Below are 19,866 nucleotides of genomic sequence, written 5' to 3'. Positions count from 1 at the left end.
CTAATTTCGTCCACTTGTATCAAAAGCAGAGACGAGATCCTCCAGCCCCCGGCTGCGCCTAGAAATCTTGTCCATAAAGATAATGAACAGAGCTGGTGACAGGGGCAGCCTACCGTAGTCCAACATTCACCAGGAACAAGTCTGACTTCACCAGGAACAAGCTCCTGCTTCGATCATACAGGGACCAAACAGCCTTTAGCAAAGGTCCCCCGGACCCCATACTCCCAGAGCACCCCCCACATGACACCACGAGGGACACCATTGAATGCCTTCTCCAAATCCACAAAACACATCTTGACAGGTTGGGCAAACTCCCATGAACTCTCCATTACCCTGCAGAGGATATAGAGCTGGTCCAGTGTTCCATGACCAGGAGGAAAGCCGCATTGTTCCTCCTGGATCCGAGGTTCGACTATCGGATGAATTCTCCTCTCCAGTAACCTGCCATAGACCAGAGAGGCTGAGGAGTGTGATCCCCTTGATAGTTGGAGGGGTCCCACTACCCCAGTCTGCCAGTCCAGAAGTATTGTCCCCATCCTCCACGTGATGCTGCAGAGGCATGTCACCCAACACAGCCCCACAACGCCCTGAGGTACTCAGGATGGATCTCATCCACTCCCAGTGCTTTGCCACCAAGGAGCTTCTTAACTACCTCAGTGACTTCAGCCAGGGTAATGGCCAAGTCCTCCTCTGGGTCCCCGGTCTCTGTTTCCTCAGTGGAAGACGTGTTGGCGGAATTGAGGAGATCCTCAAAGTATTCCTTCCACAGCCCAACAATGTTCCTAGTCGTAGTCAACAGATTCCCACCCCCACTGTATACAATGTTTGCACGGCACCTCCCGAGGCACCAGACAGTTTGCCAGAACCTCTTCGAGGCCATCCGATAGTCCTTCTCCACAATCACCCAGCCCACTGTCCGATTCTTCCACTGGTACCTATCAGCTGCCTCAGGAGTCCCACGAATCAACCAGGCTCGATAGGACTCCTTATTCTTCAGCTTGACAGCATCCCTTACTTCCGGTGTACACCACCAGGTTCGGGGGTTGCCACCTCAACAGGCACCAGAGACTTTTCGGCCACAGCTTTGAGCGGCCGCATTAACAATGGAGGCAGAGAACATAGCCCACTCGGACTGAATGTCTCCAACATCCCTCGGGATCTGGTCAAAGCTCTGCCAGAGATAGGAGTTGAAGACTTCTCTGACAGGGGGCTCTGCCAAGTGTTCCCAAGAGACCCTCACAGTACGTTTGTATCTGCCGAGTCTGTCTGAGTCCTACCTCCCCCGCCAACGAATCCAACTCACCACAAGGTGGTGATCAGTTGACAGCTTCGCCCATCTCTTCACCCAAGTCTTCAAGACATAAGGCCGGAGGTCAGATGAAACAACCACAAAGTCGATCATCAACCTCCGCCATAGGAAGTCCCCGTTCAGGACACTTTCCAGCACCCCAGCCCTTAGGCACAAATGACAGTAAGAAGGCACAGGGAGGCAACCCTCTCTCTCACCGGGGTGAACTCCAACACATGGCTAAACTGGGGGGCTATGAGCAAGCCCACACCATCACAAAACCTCTCACTGCGGGCAACAGTGGAGTAGTGGAGAGTCTGGCCCCTTTCGATTAGATGAGTTCCAGAGGCCAAGCTGCGAGTGGAGGTGAGCCCTACTATCTCTATCTCAACCTCCCGCACTAACTCAGACCCCTCTACTGCATTAAGGTGGAAGTCCCAGGAGAGGATACGATACAGATTAATTATATTTTTCTGGACATTAGACCATGTCATTCATTCATTCTAAGTTAAAAAAAGACTATTATTTATTTTTATTAAAATGTTATTCAGTTTAGTTTATATTCCAAAGTGTTGTCAGGCATATTTAGACAAGATTTAGGATAAGAGTCATTAAATAACTCCTAATTAAAATACTTAATTCTCATTTTTAACCTTTGCAAATCTTTAACTCCAAACTATTAGGTTTCACCCATTTTTCAGGAGTTTTAAATAAATTAAAGTTATTAAAATAAAATTAAAATAATTTAAATTATGATCACTTTTTATTTTTTATATTTCAATAAGTACAGTTCAGAATAAGTATGAATAAGTATAATTTTTACATAAATATCTGTTACGCTGACTGATGATAAAACATTATTTCATTTGATACAAACATCAAAATGAGCATCTGACCTTAGACTCATATAATTGTATTTATCATACACTATAATACACTTTTTGTTTTTCAAATATGGGCTTAGATACAGGTTTAGAGGTTTACAGTTTTCATGGAACTACTGTTGTTGTAAAGGCAGGATTAGTGTGCATGTGTTTTATTTATTTTTATTTTATTTATTTATTTATCTTTTTATTGGTTGTCTTGCACCAATTTGTTGTACTCATAATTACAGGACTCTCTGTCTCTCAACTACTGGGCAGTGTTTATTAGAAGTATCTGACAAATCCCTCTTCTTAATAACAGACATATTGCACTGTTGCAAAATAAAATCTATATTCTATAATAAATATGAATAGTATATAAATATAATATATAAAATAATATATTTTTACTATTATATATATTTTACTTTTTAGCATCACCATTTACTTCATCATGTGAGAAAGACACACCTCAACACTTATTCATCTTGAAAATACTTTTGTTGAGCAGTCATTCACCTCCTTGTACTGCCCTGCTCTGAGTCTTACAAGCACTACAAAACACTTACAATATGTGTTAATGTGAAGACATTATACTTTGGGTGAAGTTTTTAGCCCATGTACTGTAAGAACATGCAGCAGATGCAGAGGTACGGTCATTGTGGATTATGTAACTTTATGCTGGTCAGATTTAAATGATGCAGTCTAAGTCTTTGGATTAATAAGAAAAGGTATGTCTGCATATCTCTCAATCCTCAGATTTAACAGGGAGTTTACAAAATGGTAAATAAATGAAAATAGCATTACCATTCTGTAGTGTGCTTTACCATGCAGTGTGCAGGCCTGTAGAGCAGATGATTCAGATTCCAGCTTCTTCGGAATTTATGCTTAATGCTATCCTGATGTTTGTGTTAATGTTTTATACAGATACTGATGCTTGTACAAAATCCTGTCAGAAATTAATCTTACGTCAACCTCCGTCAACCTACAGATTTTTATTGTGGGCAAAATTAGTAAGCTGTCAAGGTGGGTAGTGCTAGCACTCATTTCATATTAATTTTGGAGGTTGTAAGTGTCTTTGGATGTGAACATATAAACTATAGTGTTTGACAAAAGTCAGTGAACATACGGAAAGTAATTGCACTAGGACACATTTTCTTTTGACATCCATGTCAGACATATTTGCAGCAAACGTATACATTTTACTTGAATGATGTATGCTTTAAACATTATGTTGTATAAATCACTATCTCTAAAAGTATCTACAATCTATTTCTATACTGCATTTGTTTAAATTTTTTTTTCCATGTGAATTTTCTGGTATTAGCTGCAACTCGAAAGGTGGTGAAACGTTAACTTGACCTGACCATGGTCTGGAATAAGCACCATGTTTCAACACTTAACGTGCAGGGTCGCATACAAGCAACAGTGGTTTGACGCTTCACTCCACGGAGTTCAGTGGGTTGATTTAGAGCTTAAATTGCTCTAATGCTATATTTTAGCAGAATCTAAATACTATACTATACTGCTCTACACTACTACATATTTTCAGTAATATTTAGCTTTTCTTGTTACATCACAATAAGCCTAGCCTATAGCTTTCAAGATCTGTGTGATTATCAGTTGTAACTGATAGTTTTTTGTGGGGGCCAGAACTGAATGTTTATGCTAGCTAACGTGGTACCTGAATTGAACATTTGAAGGCTGTTTTTGTCTCCCTCTTTAGTTAAGAGTTGAGTAGTCCTGCTTTTACTGCATCACACGGGTTTGTTCTTTCAGCAGCAGGGGGCGCTGTGATGGACACCAGTATCTCGGCAGATGGCGCTGCAGGCTAGTGCATTAAAATCATTACCAACCTTTGATATGCTCGTGTTTGTGTGTGTGTGTGTGTGTATATATATATATATAAGTGAGCTAAACAGAACGTTAAGAAAGTGTTAGAGCCAAATGAATTTTAATACCCATCGGTATCTTTTATTAATCAAAGAAACTTGTACAGACAGTAGAACTGACAGAAAATACTCTGCATGTAAACTACACATTTGCAGGTAACATTTACAGACAATATATATACTCAGTGCTGTTCAAATCTGATGAACTCGGAAGTACTGATGGCTTCAATGATATATATGACACCACCACGTCCCTTTATGGGGACCTTTTAACTTATTTTGTGATTGTGTAGAAATCTATTGGTAGTCAATAAATAGTGAGTCATAAATCATCTAATTATGTTATTCTGAATGTCATATCCTCTAATAATTTGTGTGTATACATTTCTTATACTGTATTTTGATCTACCCCAGTGATACTGAGAAAAAAAATATACGTTCTGCTTATGATAGAAAACATAACTACGTAGCATTAAAATATTTCAAATTTCCATGGCACACTTAAGATTTCTGAAACAAAATCCTGTTTACAAGACAAACGCATACAATATATCTATTTACATTAGCCATAGGCTCAAACAAAGTTACAAAACTGAAGTACAGTAAAGAGCAGTTCAATTTGAAACACCTCCATAAAACCCCATACACTTTTGGCCACATGACCAGTTCTACAAAATTGGAGGAAAAAGATACAGAGCACTTGATACCGCAACCTGTTTTATACAAGGCCGTATCAAGTATGTTCTGTTAGAAGCTCAGATCCTCACTTTTACATCCACACTCACAGCGGACGTTTAGAAAAATCTGCTTATGCAGGAACTTAATATACAAGAAAGGAAAAAAAGAGAAAGCAAATCACTTTGAACTATACAAATTTTCAATTATAACACCACTACTTATTCGTAGTATAAACCTTGTAGCATAAAAAAGATGAGAACCTAATCATAACAAATATAAGAAATAACACAGAACAAATTTAATCATTCATCTTCTAGTAACGGAAAAGCAGCTTGTTTCAAACAACATAAATCTACTTTAACACTGAAGTTTGTTGTATAAAAACATGCTCTCTAAAATGCCCGTACGAGAACTTTGCATTTTTACAAATTAATACAATATTTGATATAATTAATTGTATGAAAATTCCAAATAAAACTGAAATAAAAAACAGGCATATTTTAAGACCAATAAATACCCAGTGTGTACATTTGAGTACAGTGTATTGCGGTCATTAGTATTACATTAAAAAATACCTTCTTCTTCTTCATTATTTTTAAGATCAATTCCTGTGCCCAAATTTGAAAATAAATGGTTGTATAAATAACAAAATATCAATAAATAAAAAAAATATGGTTAGTACAAGAGGCATATAAAAGACCTTCAGTGAGCAGGCTTATGGTGCCTTCATTTTTAATTAGATTTTTTTATTTGAACTGCTCCGGTATGTGTCCGATTTGTGACTGCATGCTAGTGGGAGGACTGGAAATGCCCTCCGACCAGTCAGACATGTTTGAGTGAGGCGACGAGCTGGACCACTGGTCCGGTGAACCTGGAGACGGCGTGAGAAATGGGTGATCAGGCACTTGGAGTTGGTGGCTGGGGGTGTTGGCGTCCATTGGGGCTGTGTAACTGTGCTGGGAAGGTGGTGTCAGGAACTGTGTTCCCGCCATGCTGGGACCCAGAGAAGTCGGGTTCAACAGCTGGGTCTCCTGGGGGATGATGGTATGGATGGGCATGCTGTTCCCCGCACTCTGCTGGAGCTCCGGACCACCCAACTCCCCGCCGAGTAAGTTCTGGCTCACGCCGCCGGCTGGATTGGAGCTCTGGTGCTGCAGCTGGACGTTCGTCTGCTGCGGTCTCTGTTGCATGTTCTGCTGAATCTGCTGCATTAAATGCGGCTGCGTGCTGAGGTGTGTGTTCTGCAGGCTTTGATAGTTCATCATCTGAGAGAGTGTGGCGGGGCGGCTATTGTGCAGAGACGTCATCAGGCCTTGCTGGTGAAGGCTGGCCTGGCCTGAGGCGTTCCTCATGGCTCCGAATTGATTTTGCGGACCCATGCTATTGTGCATCCGCCCGAGCCATTCGCACTGGCCATTCATGATGTTTGAGCCGTTAGATCCGGCCACTGGAAGATGGGTGAGACGTGGGGGTAACGGATCAAACTGTATATGGGCCAGGTCTTGCTTGTTGCCCATTCCCAGATGGTTGACGCCCATGTGTGTGTCTGCGATGCCCTGTAAGTGATTTAGCGACATGGAGGGCGACTGCTGAAAGGGGGACGTCATCAGGGGGGGAGAGGCGACGTCAGATATGTACCCGTGGGGCGACTCCAAGGAATCGACCGGCGAGAGCACAGCTGAGCTGTCTAGTAAGTGTCCCTTTCCATCCTGTGCCTTCTTCTTCTTGACTTTCATATCTTTGCCATCCTTGCAACCGATGCCTTTTATGCTCGGCTTGCGGGGTTTTTTACTTTGCACGGAGGGCTTCATGCTACCCATGAAGGCGTTGGGGGAGCAGAGAGGCGGGGAGAGTGTGGTGCAGAGAGGGGCGCTGTGCATGGGAGGGCTGCGAACCAGGTTATATTCGTCGATGAGCCGCACGATGTCGTGATGCATTCTGTCCTGAGCAATATCCCTCGGGAGCCGATCCATGTGGTCCGTGATCTCTCGATTGGCGAAATGCTCAAGAAGAACTTTAGCGGTTTCGTAACTTCCTTCTCTTGCAGCCAGGAATAAGGGAGTCTCCTCCTGAACATGGGAAAATAATTGGTAAGCCAAAAGCGTATCATAGCATTCTTTGCGATACAAAGTGCTGCTTACCTTATTGTTTTGCATATCTTTATTTGCCCCGTTCTTAAGCAATACCATCGCTGCATCTACATTGTTGACAGCAGCTGCCCAGTGAAGTGCTGATTTACCTGTAGCACAAACAGAAACCACTTCAGCATGTGCTCAATTACATTTACAGAAACCAACAGGATTAATACATAGAAGTAATACATAGTAATAAATATAGTTGAGGAACTTTTTTTAATTCACAGTAAAATCACACCATATTACATTTGACCGGTAAAATGTTTGGACAAAGCTACTACTTTTTAATTATTACTATTTTACACATTTTAGAATAATAGTTAAGTCATAAAAATGTATAAAAAATATCTATCAAAATACAGATAACAATATGAATACATCACAACTTGCAATAGCCTTTAAAAGTTTAAGGTTGGCTAAATATTTTCCATTTTTAATGAAGGAATTTTTATGATCAAGTATTTTACAACTGCTTGTATTTGAACAAAATACAGTAAAAGACTAAAAAAATAACTCTAAACTTGAAAATAAAGCTGAATTTTCAGCAGCCATTCGGAGGAGCGTCACGTGATCCTTCAGAAATTCTACTGATATGCTAATTTTGTGTTTAAGAAACATTTATCATTATTGATAATGCCTAAAGTAGTTTAAATTAGATTAGAATTAAATTGTTAGATTTAATGCTGAATAAAAGTGTTAATAAATAAATCTGACTCGAACTGAATGGTAGTGTATATTTTACCAGAATCATCAATGGCATTAACATCAGCATGGCAGTTGATGAGTTCCTCCACCATTCCCTCGACCGCAAGTCTTGCTGCCAGTATCAGAGGTGTAGTGCCATCATGCATGCGGGCATCGAGGTCCGTGGCACGGTTACGAATCAAAATCTGCATACGGACAAACGTTTACGTTTTAGAAAGCTGAAATAATGATGCATAAGTTGATGGAAATACAGTGTTAAACATGCTTATTACTATTCCCTTATGAAATTGTGGCTCGCATACCTGGAAGACCCCTTGTGCATCTGCAGCCACGGCAGCGTGTAATGGAGTCCGTCCCATATTGTCCTGGATGTTGGCGTCTGCACTGGCCTCCAGGAGCCTTTTTGCAGCATCTGAGCGGGCATAACGGGCAGCCAGGTGTAGGGCCGTCTCACCCGTGCGGTCTGTCTGATTGTGAAGGTTGGCACCTTGATAAATGAAGTCATTGATGACGTTGGCTGAAGCATCCTCCTCTTCCTCGCTGTTTCCTGTTTCTAGCCCTCCTCCACTACAAGATGCGATCATGAGAGGAGTAAAGCCATCTAGAAAGAAAAAAAGGAAGTGAAGATGATGAGTTGACATTTATTTAGGTAGCAGAAGCTTTCACATTTGCAAAATTTTGCAAGAGAGTGTTAGTCCATGTGACCCAGGACCACAAAAACAGTCATAAGGGTCAGTTTTATTTGAACTGAGATTCATACATGAATAATCTTTGCTTTGTTAGGACAATATTTGGCAGAGATACAACTACAGTATTTGAAAATATGGATTTTGAAGGTGCAAAAAAACAATATCCAAAAAAGTTGTTCAAATGAAGTTAATAGCAAAGCATATTGCTAATGAAATATTAAGTATATTTAAGGTAAGAAAATTACAAAATACCTTCATGGAACATGATCTTTACTTACTATTCGAATCATTTTTGGCATAAAAGAAAGCAAAATCCATACAATGTATCGTTGGCTATTGCTACTTATGACTAGTTTTGTTGTCCGGGGTCACGTATTTCAGGTTTCCATTGTTATTTCTACTTTAGGCCAACCTAAAAAAATGTTTTCCTCAAAGTGATGGACCAAAGTTACGGAAAAGAAACAAACAAATCGAAGTTGGATTTGACGCACTCTCTTTCTGAATCACCCCAGATGGCTTCGATAACGGATTGTAATCAAGCGTGGAGGTTTGGTAAATCTCAGGGACGAGGGCCATGCTTTGAAATTTCAACCGCTGGTAAAACAGAGTATTATCACCTCTAAGAAGCTGCTTTCTTTGCTGACTTCGACATGGGCTTCTCGGCTTCAAAAGAATAGCTATTCCCAGATCAGGCCTGATTTGGTCGATTTAAAAACATCAATCCACACAAAGAGGAAAAAAAAGGAAAAACTGCTAGCAAAGACATAGCTAAACAATGTTGCCTTTGACAATCTTAAAGTGTTCTCAATGGTATATTGGTGCTTATAGACAGAGAGGATGAGCATATCATAATGAGTTTAATTAACAAAACACATGTAAGCAGAATGATATCACAGGATGGATCGGTAAGGCTGGTAAAAATGTGCTCAGTCCCCAGGGTTTACAGCTTTCAGTCAGAGCCTTTGAAGTGGATTCTTTTCCCCAAAGGGCCCTGAGCATTAACTCCTACTTAGAACTCAATTCAGTTCCTCATCCCAGCACTCGACAGCGTGCGCACACACAAACCGGTGTGCAAACCGGAGAAAACAGGTGTAACCCATAAGCAAAGAATTTACACTGGCTGAGTTCTCTTTAAAAATCACAACAAATATTTCATTATGTCTGTGTTATCTAGAAAAGTAAAACGACTTCCCAGCAATCATAAAATCAACCAAAATATAACATTTTTATCTACCTAAAGGCAGTCAATGAGGCCGCATTTTTGATGCGAGACAACTTGAAGCAAATATCATTTTGATTTATAAAATTGTTTTATATTTTTTCTATATGAATATTTGAAGTTAATTATAATCTAATAATATTATTATACATATAATTAAAACTTGCATAAATAACATTTTTATTGCAATTACATTTGAATATATAAAAAGATTTTATTAAAAGTCATCAATACGAAAAATGAAAAAAAATGTAAATATACAACAATGCCTAACCTGGTCCTCGGGCATTGACATCCATGCAATCGTTCTCTATCTCGCCCTGAGGGGGTGTGGGAGCGATGGATGGGATTCGTAGATCGGCTGCGTCCAAGTGCTGCTGCGTCCACTGCCGGTGATCTGGCTGATGATCTAAATCAAGCATCGCCTGCTCCTCCGACTAAAATAAGAGAATGAGACATTTAACAAATTAAAAACAAACGTTTGAATGAATGTCGTTAATTAATGCATTAATGTTTCTGTGTGAATATCTTGTTTTGCTCTTCTCACCCTGAAGCGTTTGGTGTCTGATGTTTCCTCTTCTCCCCATTCATTCTGGTTGTCATCCATTAATGAAATGTCTGAACAGTTCTTAAGTGGCCTGTTTTCAGAGAATAACCCATTAGACATGCTGAAATAACTACTCGTGTAACTTTTTCCAACATCAAAAACCGTCATTAGTTATCAAGCTCCACTTTCTTCCCAAAACCACTGAGTTAAATTAAATGAAACTCAACAGATGATCATTACTTAAAATGAAAAATTTTCCTTCCACAATAGTTGTCCCTTCAAACTTGACGCCTAAAGACAACGCGACTGACCTCAGACCGACGGAGTCTTCACCGACCGGTTCCCTCCTCTTCTTCTTGCTAGGCTCGCTGGTCTTGAAACCCTCTGGAAACCATAGCTGACCGTGTTCCCGGCGGCGTTTACGGGACGCGACCATTCCCACGGCGACAAAGGCCAGCAGTGCCAATCCTGCCAGAACCACGTAGACTGGGTAGAGCTCTATAGGCGACGGCCCGTCAATCTTACCTGCCACAGGAAGCACAGTTGACATGTCAAACCCACAGAAGAGACAAAAATGTGTTCCTCACGCAAACGATGAGGCACAAATAGCTCGCAATGGGCGGACAAACTACGACAAGGCACGCGTTCGTAGTAATCAGATTTGCTAACCGCTTCTCATCAAAAAGAAGGAGCTGGCAAATAAGAAAAGGAGGAGGACAGAAAAAAGAGAAAAGAAAGAACACCTCCTCTCCCCTTTCTCAGCCCAGGGTACCAGGAGACAACTTTACCAGTTCTTCTTTAAGGGAAAAAAAGGGAGGGATTAATGAACTTCAAATTACCGCGCACACTTTAAGCTGTAAAGACGAAGGATTTATTAGGATTTTCGAGATAACAAAGACTCCCAACTTCTAGCACACTCCCGATCAATTTTTCTCCTCTCTTTTTTCATGCTCTCTCCACTAACGATTTTGAAATGATAAACTCTGCTCACCTAAGCCCTTGGAGATGCATTAAGTCCTGCTACATTCAACAAGGTTAAGGTTGCAGCAGCCTCCATCATTTTAGATTCAAACCATGAATGGGCTGTATGCGTGTATGTGAGAGTGTCTTGTTGGGCCAAATGAGTTGACATGATTTGCATCAATTAACTATTTTTGGTGCCTGGAGCCAGCGGATCTGCCCTCAGACTGCCGCATTGATTGTTTAGTCTGTCTAATGCACAAAGAACATTTGCTTCATTGTTATAAGGAAGAAACGTACAAACTTCAAAGTGATCCCTGTAATCCGCGGTAGGAGGTGGTGGGGTTAAAGGTTGGGGAGGGGGGGTTTGTGCTGAATACATTGAGTAAGATGGGAGGCCTAGTCTTGATTAAGGGCATTATGGGAAGACGTGAGGCACACGACAATGCTCGTGCCAAACACTCACTTGTGACGGCCTCGATGACGTAAGGCATATTCAGATTGCCGCTGGAAGCCAGGGCTCCAAGGAACGCCGCCACGTCGTTTGCGTTCTGGAAGCACTCAGAGGTTTGTTGGTAGCATTGGCGGTTGTCAATCTCCAGATACACCACAGAGCTGATAGAAAACAAAAAAAAGGTGATTTTTAGGTTTTTTTATGAAACACATTCTTATTGAGGCCTTTACTGTCACATACGTACCCTTTGATCTGCATCTCGTCCAGTTCTCTGCGTTTTCGCCCTCCTTCCACCACTATGTTGTAAATGCTACTTTTTACGGAGCTCAAGACGTTGCTGGAAGCATCGTCCCAGCCATCTAGTGATCGTTTGATGTTGTGCTTTCTTAGCTCCTGCTCGTTGCCGTAATAAGGGTAGATCATTTCCTCTCCCTTGCTGTCGTGTCGGAAAACCACATTGGTGTGGAGGACTCGGCTGAGCTCCCGCAGAAATCCAAAGGAGTTGTTTCGGAGCTGGTCGGGTAAAATGTGGACCACCACAACTAGGAGTCCTGCAGCTAACTTCTCGGGTATGTTGCTGGCACAGTCCAGCCCGTCCCATTCACACTCTGCGTTATTGCAGCCCTGGTCACAGTGGCCATCTGCATAGTGGTCTTTGCAATACTGGTCATAGAGTGGACTGTGAGAGAGGAGATCATAGTTCAGAAATAGCATTTATTCTCAAAAACAGAGCTAAAAGCTTCTGATTCTGGTTTTACGAAATTTCTAAATAGTCTTAATAGCTGAACTACAAGACCATAAACCATGTTGGCCAAGCTACCATTTAACAAAAATAGATCAGAGTGATTTAATTTGTTGCATGTTTTTGTTTTTATTTAATCTAATTAAATTTTTTTTTTAAAATACATGGGGAATATTATATAATATTATATTATATATTACATTATATTATGTATGTGTATGTATGTGTAAATATATATATATATATATATATATATATGTGTGTGTATGTATATGTGTATATATTTTACTAAAATACTAACCTTTAATTTTCAGATAATTTTTACTGTATTTAAATTCACTTTATTTTAATCTTCACAATTCTCTAGCTGTCAGAATTACAGTATGAATTTTAAATTCTTAAAAATTTTGGGGAAAAAAATAAATATTTAAGATTCTAGAGAAAACTATGCATAAGTGTTTCGACTGAAATGTTGCATGACTTTAAGATTTTGATTTATTTTTATTTCCATGCCTCTTTCAGAGCTGTTGAAGAGAAATTGTCTGAGAGTGGAAAATATGGATTTCTAAAGAAAGCTTCCTGCTCATTTTAATTAGCTATGATTACAAATGTACAACATAGCACTCACTTGCACTGGCCCTCCAGTCTCTGGCAGTCAAATCCGTCATAGAGGCATCCAGCGTTGTGACACTGTTCATCACACTTCCCGTTATTAAAATAGCGCCAGCACTGCAGCGCGCCCGAACAGTTCTGCCACGGGTCATTGAAGTTCAGCGAGCAGTCCCCTCCATCCCAGTCGCAGGCGTAATTATTACATGCGCCGTCACAGATCTTGTTGCTTTTCTTGTTCTCACACTCTGCTATCTCGCAGCTCACGGTCACTTTGGGAGCGGGTGTGATATCTCGAGCAGGGCCACCTGGGAAGCTGAAGTCCAGGATGTGGCAGAAGAGGCCATTGAAGTCGGTGGGACAGATGCAGTGGTAGTATGGGGCCTCGGAGATGTACTCACACGTGCCTCCGTTGTAGCATGGATTGGTGGTGCAGTGACCCTCAGTGGGATACTGGCACTCAGGACCAGTGAAGGCAGGGGTGCACAGGCATTTGGGGCTCTTTTGACCAGAAACGCATGTACCCCCATTTTTACAATGGAGAGTACCACAGGCATGAGCGTCATACTCGCACGTTGAGCCTGTAAAACCCTAAATGAGACATACACAAGATCTGTATCAAAGCACATCTATATAGTACCATTCCAAAGTTATGTTAAAAGTTTTTAAGTGCTTTTAAAAGTTTAAAATACCTGTTTTGTATTTGAAAATTAGTGCTTGCCATATGATTTATTGCAACCAAAATAAATATATTTTATTAACTTATTTTTCTTAAATGATACATGGATGTGTGTATTTATATACACATAATAAATCATTGCCCAGCACTAATTTTAATGTGTTTATAAAATGGTGATGGCAAAGCAGAATTTTCAGCAGCCATTATTCAGTTTTCAGGGTCACATGACCCTTCAGAAATAACTGCAATATGCTGATATGCTGCTCAAAAGTTTGTTATTATTGTCAAAGCTGAAAACAACTTTTTGGATAGAAATAACTTTTTTTTTTTTTTTTTACAACTTAAGTTTATTTATTTATTTTTATCAATTGAGTGTGTCCTTGCTGAAAAAATGACTAATCTTTCATGTTAGTGCAAACATTTTTTAGAGAAAATTATATTTTTATATATAATTATTTTTTGAAACATAAAAAAGTTTAAAATGGAAAAACTAACGATAAAAATAGTTTTAAATGATAACTTAATCATTTATATTATATATAATTTATAATAAATTTTACCATACGTATGTTTGTATGATGTCTGTAGGATAAGCCCAGTTAGTTCATATCCTATGTGATTGGCATGAAATAATAAGACAGAAGTGGCAAGAACAGGATTGCTAAATGATGCAGATCAGGTTCAGAAAACCATGTCTAAATGTTTCAATATGACTAACCGGTGGACATTTGCAGATGAAGCCATGAGGAGTGTTACTAGCCACAGCGCAGGTGCCTCCATTACGACAAGGCTTCCCCTTACAGCCATCAAACACTTTGTCACAGCGCTGACCTGCAAGGGCCCACAAATATAGATATGTTATCAGAATGCAGAGTTACTCTCAAAAACAAAGCACACACTGGTCCAGTGGCCTGTGCTGTACCTGTGTATCCCGTGCGACACTCGCAGCGGTAGTTGTTCGTGAGCTGGATGCAGCTGTGTGTGCCACGGGGGTCACAAGGGTTCGATAAGCATTCATTGACATCGCCCTCACAGCGTTCCCCCACATATCCGGCCAGGCAAATGCAGTGGTACCCACCCACACGGTCCACACAGCGGCCCTGGTTAAAGCATTTGGGCTCCTGGGTGACGGGGTCGGTGAAGGGTGTGCAGTCGTCAATGTTGATCTCGCAGTGCACACCTGAGAGAGAAGCGGAGAGGAAAGGACTTAATTAATTAAGGCTGTCCTCTAAGGCAGCAATGACTGATTACTGACTGATTTAAAAATGAAAAAACATGACTTAAAACAGAGTGCAACAGTTTGGTTACTGTAGAATTAGAAAAAAAAATTGCTTATATTCTCCATATTTAAATACACATTTAAAAACTGACCTACTGAGGAAAGGATATATATATATATATATATATATATATATATATTTTTTTTTTTTTTTTTTTTTTTTTTTTTTTTTTTTGGGGTTGTCATTTAAGATGCTTCATTGGATTGTTATTAAGTTCTTATTAAAGTTCTTATTGCACATTCTTGCACCTTTGTCTTTTTTTTTTTTTTTTGTAGTTGTTTGCTTCAGTCATGGTTGATTCATTCTGTAGCTGGTATGTTTGGTTTGTGACTTTAACTGTTTAACTAAGACTTTTTTCCAATCCCTCCAGAACCAAGGCCACAGAAAAAGCACTCTACTGACTATAAAAAAGGATGTTAGCATGTTATAAAGCTAACAATGAGATACTCCAAACATAAAAATACAGAGCAGACATAAACATTTCAATTTTAATTAGATGCACTGTGGATAATTCATCATTAATTACATGATAAATGTGTCTATATAATTCTAATAAATATAACTCATTACTTTTTCAAATTACATTTTGCTGTTATTAGTAATAATAACTCCTATTGTTATTAGTATCATTATTTTAATATAACTAGAGTTAAAATAATTCACTATATTTTGACATTTCTCTTACGTAATACAACTGGGTAATATATAACACACTGAAAGTTTCTATCCATTTTATAAAATAAAAGTCCATCTATGAGCTGTAATTAAGCTTGACTACATCAATCAGAGAGAAACGTCTAAGCCTGCTGATAACAGTTAAGACCTAATTAATGAAGTGTGGAATGGGCAAAAAGAGCAAAACAGAGGAGGAAGTGATGGCTGACCTTGTGTTCCCCGAGGACAGGAGCATTTGTAGGTATTGATCAGGTCGATGCATGTGCCTCCGTTCTGGCAGGGCTGAGACAGACACTCATTGATCTCATCAGAGCAGTTCACTCCATGATAACCTGGCACGCACTTCAAGAAACAAGAGAAGGAGCGAGGCGAATTAATGCCAAACATGAAACAAGCCTGTTTCTGTTTACTTGGCGGTTTCTTCCTTCTTTGCCAAACAAGCAATTCTCTTACAAAGAAGGAAGATTTATCAGGCATTAACCTAAAGTGTCTTCTTCTACAGTCGCTTCTGTCCCCAACCACCGGGTTTTCTTGACTTACTTCGCAGGAGTAGCCGCCCAGGTAGTCAGTACAGGTTGCTCCGTTCTGGCAAGGATTGGGAATGCATTCATCCACCTGCTCCTCGCAGTAGCTGCCAGTGTATCCGGCCTGACAGTGACAGTAGTGTGTGTTTCCAGCATCCAGACACTGGCCAGAGTTACGACACAGCCGGGCCACCTCCACACCTAAAAGTGGAAGAAGCAAACATAACAGCAGGCTTGTGAAACGCCGGACAGCCCTGGAAGAAATGGCACGTGGCTCATTTTAGACGCATGCATGCAAACAGCGAAAAAAAAACTACCTTGCTGTTTGGCGGCCACCTCGCAAGAAACGCTTGGGACGTCGCAGTATAAACCAGTCCAGCCTGTCTGACACTGGCAGCTGTATTTAGTGCCGCTCTGTCTGCAGATGCCTCCATTCTTACAGGGAGACGGCTTACACCAGTTCACCAGCTCCTGCAAGACAACAATTCATCCATAATAAACATTTCATTTTGTTTTGCTGAATTAGGGATAGATCGCAATTCATTTATTTTTAAATAAATGCTTAAAACAAGTGAAAAACATAAATGCGTATATTAAAAATTATATATTATAAAATAAAAAAATCTAATAAAAATAGCTGTTAATTGTTTAACGAAGAATAACTTAATCTCAATTGCAAAAAATATTTCTGGAACTAGGGCTTCTAAAAAAGTGGCCAAGCTAAATTATGCTATTTATTCTATTGATATTAACAGTGTTTGATGTTTGTTTGTTTCTAAGCTAACAATGTCATACTTGTGATACAATGTGATGCATATTATCTCTGTATTTTTATATAAGTATAATATGGAAAACTTAATATGGAAATAAAGGAAATGTCTATATGATTAAAATTACATTTTAAGTACGATTAAGGTTCATTTTAATGTAAAGAAATTTAATTCTACATATATTTATATTGACATTTCTCTCACATGAAGAGTGCTCCTTTGTCTTAAAACCATGGAGCTACAAAAAAGAGAAAATACTACGAAAAGTAGAAGGTAACTGCTTGTATCTTTGACTTCTCACCTGGCAGTTATGGCCATGGTATCCCTGAGGGCAGGTGCACTTGTATGTGCCGTAGCTGTCCTGACAAGTGCCTCCATTCAGGCAGGGTCTGGAGTCACACTCGTTGATGTCATGCTGGCAGTAGTTTCCAGTGAACCCCGTCGGGCACAAGCAAGTGAAACTGTTGATGCCATCCACACATGTGCCGCCATTAAAACAAGAGCTGTTTGAAAAAAATAATAATGATTATCAGTCTTATTTACTACGTTATTTTAACATCATGTCATTTTTTAATTAATATATAAAGGTGTGTGATGACTCTATAGTTGCATCGTCCTTTATTTACCAGAGGGGGCACTAATGGACAACAGAGGAGGACAGACTGCTAATGCTTTTTTTTGGTACACTTTGGTTGACTGACAAGGATTAACTATAACAACGAGACTCTGAAAACTGAGCTGGGCTCAGTGTTTCCATCATAGCTGTGTTGAATAGGACAATAATGCTAACTTTTTTTGTCAGAATAAAAAAATAAAAAATTCTTAAAAATGCTACTTTTGTTTAATCATAAACACAGAAAAGCTGTAGTACATAATTGTTACTGATTCGATGTTTTGTGTTTGTCTTGTTGGCTCTTGATTGTAACAGCAGCCAAAACGATGACTATTTTTACACAGAACTGATGCAAATAAGAGTGCAGTTGTTACCTCTCAGTGCAGTCAGGTGTGTTGTTCTCGCAGTGAATCCCACTGAATCCAGATGGACAGGTACAGGTGTAACTGTTCACACAATCAGTGCAGTTCGCGCCATTTTTACATGGGTTACTGTCACATTCATTAATGTCTTCCTCGCATCTGCTCCCCCGGAAACCTGGTAGGCAGGTGCAAGTGAAGGCATTCACGGCGTCTTTGCAGAAGCCACCGTTACTGCAAGGGTCTACAGGAAAAGGACGGGGTTAGACATCAGGGCGAGATCAACTAAACTGAAACCAGGCTGAACTGGGACACTCACTGGGCTTGCAGTCGTCAATGTCTGTCTCACAGTTGCGGCCTGTGTAGCCAGATTTGCAACTGCATTTGTAGCTGCCGATAGAGTTTTGACAGATGGCGTCATTTCGACAAGGGTTTTTCACACATTCGTTGATATCCACTTCGCATGTTTGGCCTACAGTTGCGGGAGAGCACAAAGTATGAATGTAGTTATGCACGATATTGAGGCTAGGACAGAATTACTGCTCTTCTAGCTTTTTCTAGACAAGTAAAAATTATAGTCTCATTTTCAGAAAAAGTCAAAATTAAATGTTTTTGTTTTTGTTTTGAAACAAGCAAAATAAAAAGTAATGTCAAAATATATTGATTTATTGTAACTTTATATTAAAATAACTATACTAATAAAATGTATTTTGCTTTTATTTAATATAGTTATTTAAAGTTTAAAGATTATTTTGCTTACCCCATCGGCAGATTATTTTGCTTGTTCTAAGCAAAAACTCACTTTATTTTGACTTGTTTTTTTCTGATAATGATATAATTTTTATTTACTAATAACTAATAATTTTTACTTTTAAAATCCTTAAGGATTTTTGTCTAGAAAACCTTTCTTGATTTAAGAATTTCTAGAAATTTTAGCTGGAAACAAGACAAAAAAAAAAGAGTAGATTTATGAATTTTATACCTTGCCATCCTTCAGGACACACACAAGAGAAGCTCTCATAGTCTTCGGATTCCTTACAAACGCCTCCATTTTTACAGGGTTTAGAGCTACATGGAGCCAAAAGGGTTTCACAGTTCTCACCTGGAAGATACAATATATTAAACAACCCGAAGCATTAGAAAAAGTCTGCACTGTTTTGCCAGTTTAGTTAGCGTTTTGCATTTTAAGATGTTCTTAGGAGACCTTCTTCCTCTATTGGGCCTAAATTTAGAAGGTGACACTGTTTCGGTACAAATTCTGTAGCAGTTCCTCTTTTCTCTGTTTGGAGATTAGACTGTCAGTCCTAGCAAAGCAAAGCACTTTTGGCCTATCTGTTTCCACGACGGCCGGCCCCTGCAGGAAGCCAGCAGGTTTTCCTGCCATTGTCTGGCCATTTGCGTTTCTGTGAGAGAGGAAGCAGGGCAAACAGGAAACATGACAGGCTACTGTTCCCACCCTGGTACGACTAGATTTTTGTTATTCTTTGATATAAAGCTGTGTGGATTTTTCCAAAAAGATAGTCACTGGGAATTAATATGATTTCTGTTCCAGAGGCAGAGCATCATTATCTGTTTTGTCAAATAACACATTGAGAGGAAAAAATGTGTCGTCTGTTGAAAACATTTTCCTGTATTGTCAACAGAGATACTTGTAGAGCTCTTGAGGGGCCTGATGGAGGAGGGTCTGTTGTTCCTGACTTTGAAATTGTAATATAAATGACTCTAAACTAGCAAAATCTAACAAGAAAGTAACGGCATCGCTAAAGCTATTTAAAGACCCAATCAAAAAGGGAAGACATTTAGCTTCATTCTTCGAGCTGTTAATTTTTCAACTAATAAATAATGCTTTAAGGTCTTAATTTTTTTCCACAAAATTCTATTAGAATTTTCTACAGGTTAAAAAAAAACAAAATATATTGATAAATCATTTTTGCACTTCTGGGCATATCTGAGAATTTGTTTAAGAACATGCTTCTAGAATAAGAATCCTTCCAATAATTAGCAAATCATTGTTTATGTTTGTGTAAAAATGTCATGAATTAAACTATACTCGTACCGGTGTAAGGCAGCAAACAGTTGCATTTGTATCCAGCCACGTCATCAATACAGGTTCCTTGATTTAGGCAAGGGTTGGAGGCGCATTCATTAATATTTGTTTGGCAGTTGGGACCTATATTCAAATGTT

At 39.5% G+C, this 19,866-nt stretch overlaps 1 protein-coding gene across 1 annotated transcript in view; it reads right to left on the bottom strand.

The window, feature by feature from the left end:
• Positions 1–4,099: 4,099 nt before the first annotated feature.
• notch1b (notch receptor 1b) overlaps positions 4,100–19,866 on the bottom strand; it is a 38,059-nt gene continuing 22,292 nt past the window's right edge. Inside the window, exons 15-34 of the mRNA XM_043238787.1 lie at positions 19,738–19,851; positions 18,664–18,783; positions 18,001–18,153; positions 17,697–17,925; positions 17,011–17,212; positions 16,257–16,410; positions 15,956–16,140; positions 15,625–15,757; positions 14,383–14,640; positions 14,179–14,291; positions 12,801–13,372; positions 11,675–12,109; positions 11,443–11,591; positions 10,328–10,541; positions 10,017–10,107; positions 9,744–9,906; positions 7,864–8,162; positions 7,599–7,746; positions 6,863–6,960; positions 4,100–6,790 (exon numbers count right to left, since the gene is read on the bottom strand). Of these exons, the coding sequence (XP_043094722.1) occupies positions 5,468–6,790; positions 6,863–6,960; positions 7,599–7,746; positions 7,864–8,162; positions 9,744–9,906; positions 10,017–10,107; positions 10,328–10,541; positions 11,443–11,591; positions 11,675–12,109; positions 12,801–13,372; positions 14,179–14,291; positions 14,383–14,640; positions 15,625–15,757; positions 15,956–16,140; positions 16,257–16,410; positions 17,011–17,212; positions 17,697–17,925; positions 18,001–18,153; positions 18,664–18,783; positions 19,738–19,851 (5,153 nt within the window). The 3' untranslated portion in view covers positions 4,100–5,467. The remainder of the gene's footprint in view (positions 6,791–6,862; positions 6,961–7,598; positions 7,747–7,863; positions 8,163–9,743; positions 9,907–10,016; positions 10,108–10,327; positions 10,542–11,442; positions 11,592–11,674; positions 12,110–12,800; positions 13,373–14,178; positions 14,292–14,382; positions 14,641–15,624; positions 15,758–15,955; positions 16,141–16,256; positions 16,411–17,010; positions 17,213–17,696; positions 17,926–18,000; positions 18,154–18,663; positions 18,784–19,737; positions 19,852–19,866) is intronic.

Source organism: Puntigrus tetrazona, chromosome 5, assembly GCF_018831695.1.
Source record: "Puntigrus tetrazona isolate hp1 chromosome 5, ASM1883169v1, whole genome shotgun sequence".
Taxonomy (NCBI): domain Eukaryota; kingdom Metazoa; phylum Chordata; class Actinopteri; order Cypriniformes; family Cyprinidae; genus Puntigrus; species Puntigrus tetrazona.
The sequence above is the reverse complement of the archived record's forward strand: the minus strand, read 5'-3'. Positions and strand labels throughout refer to the sequence as shown.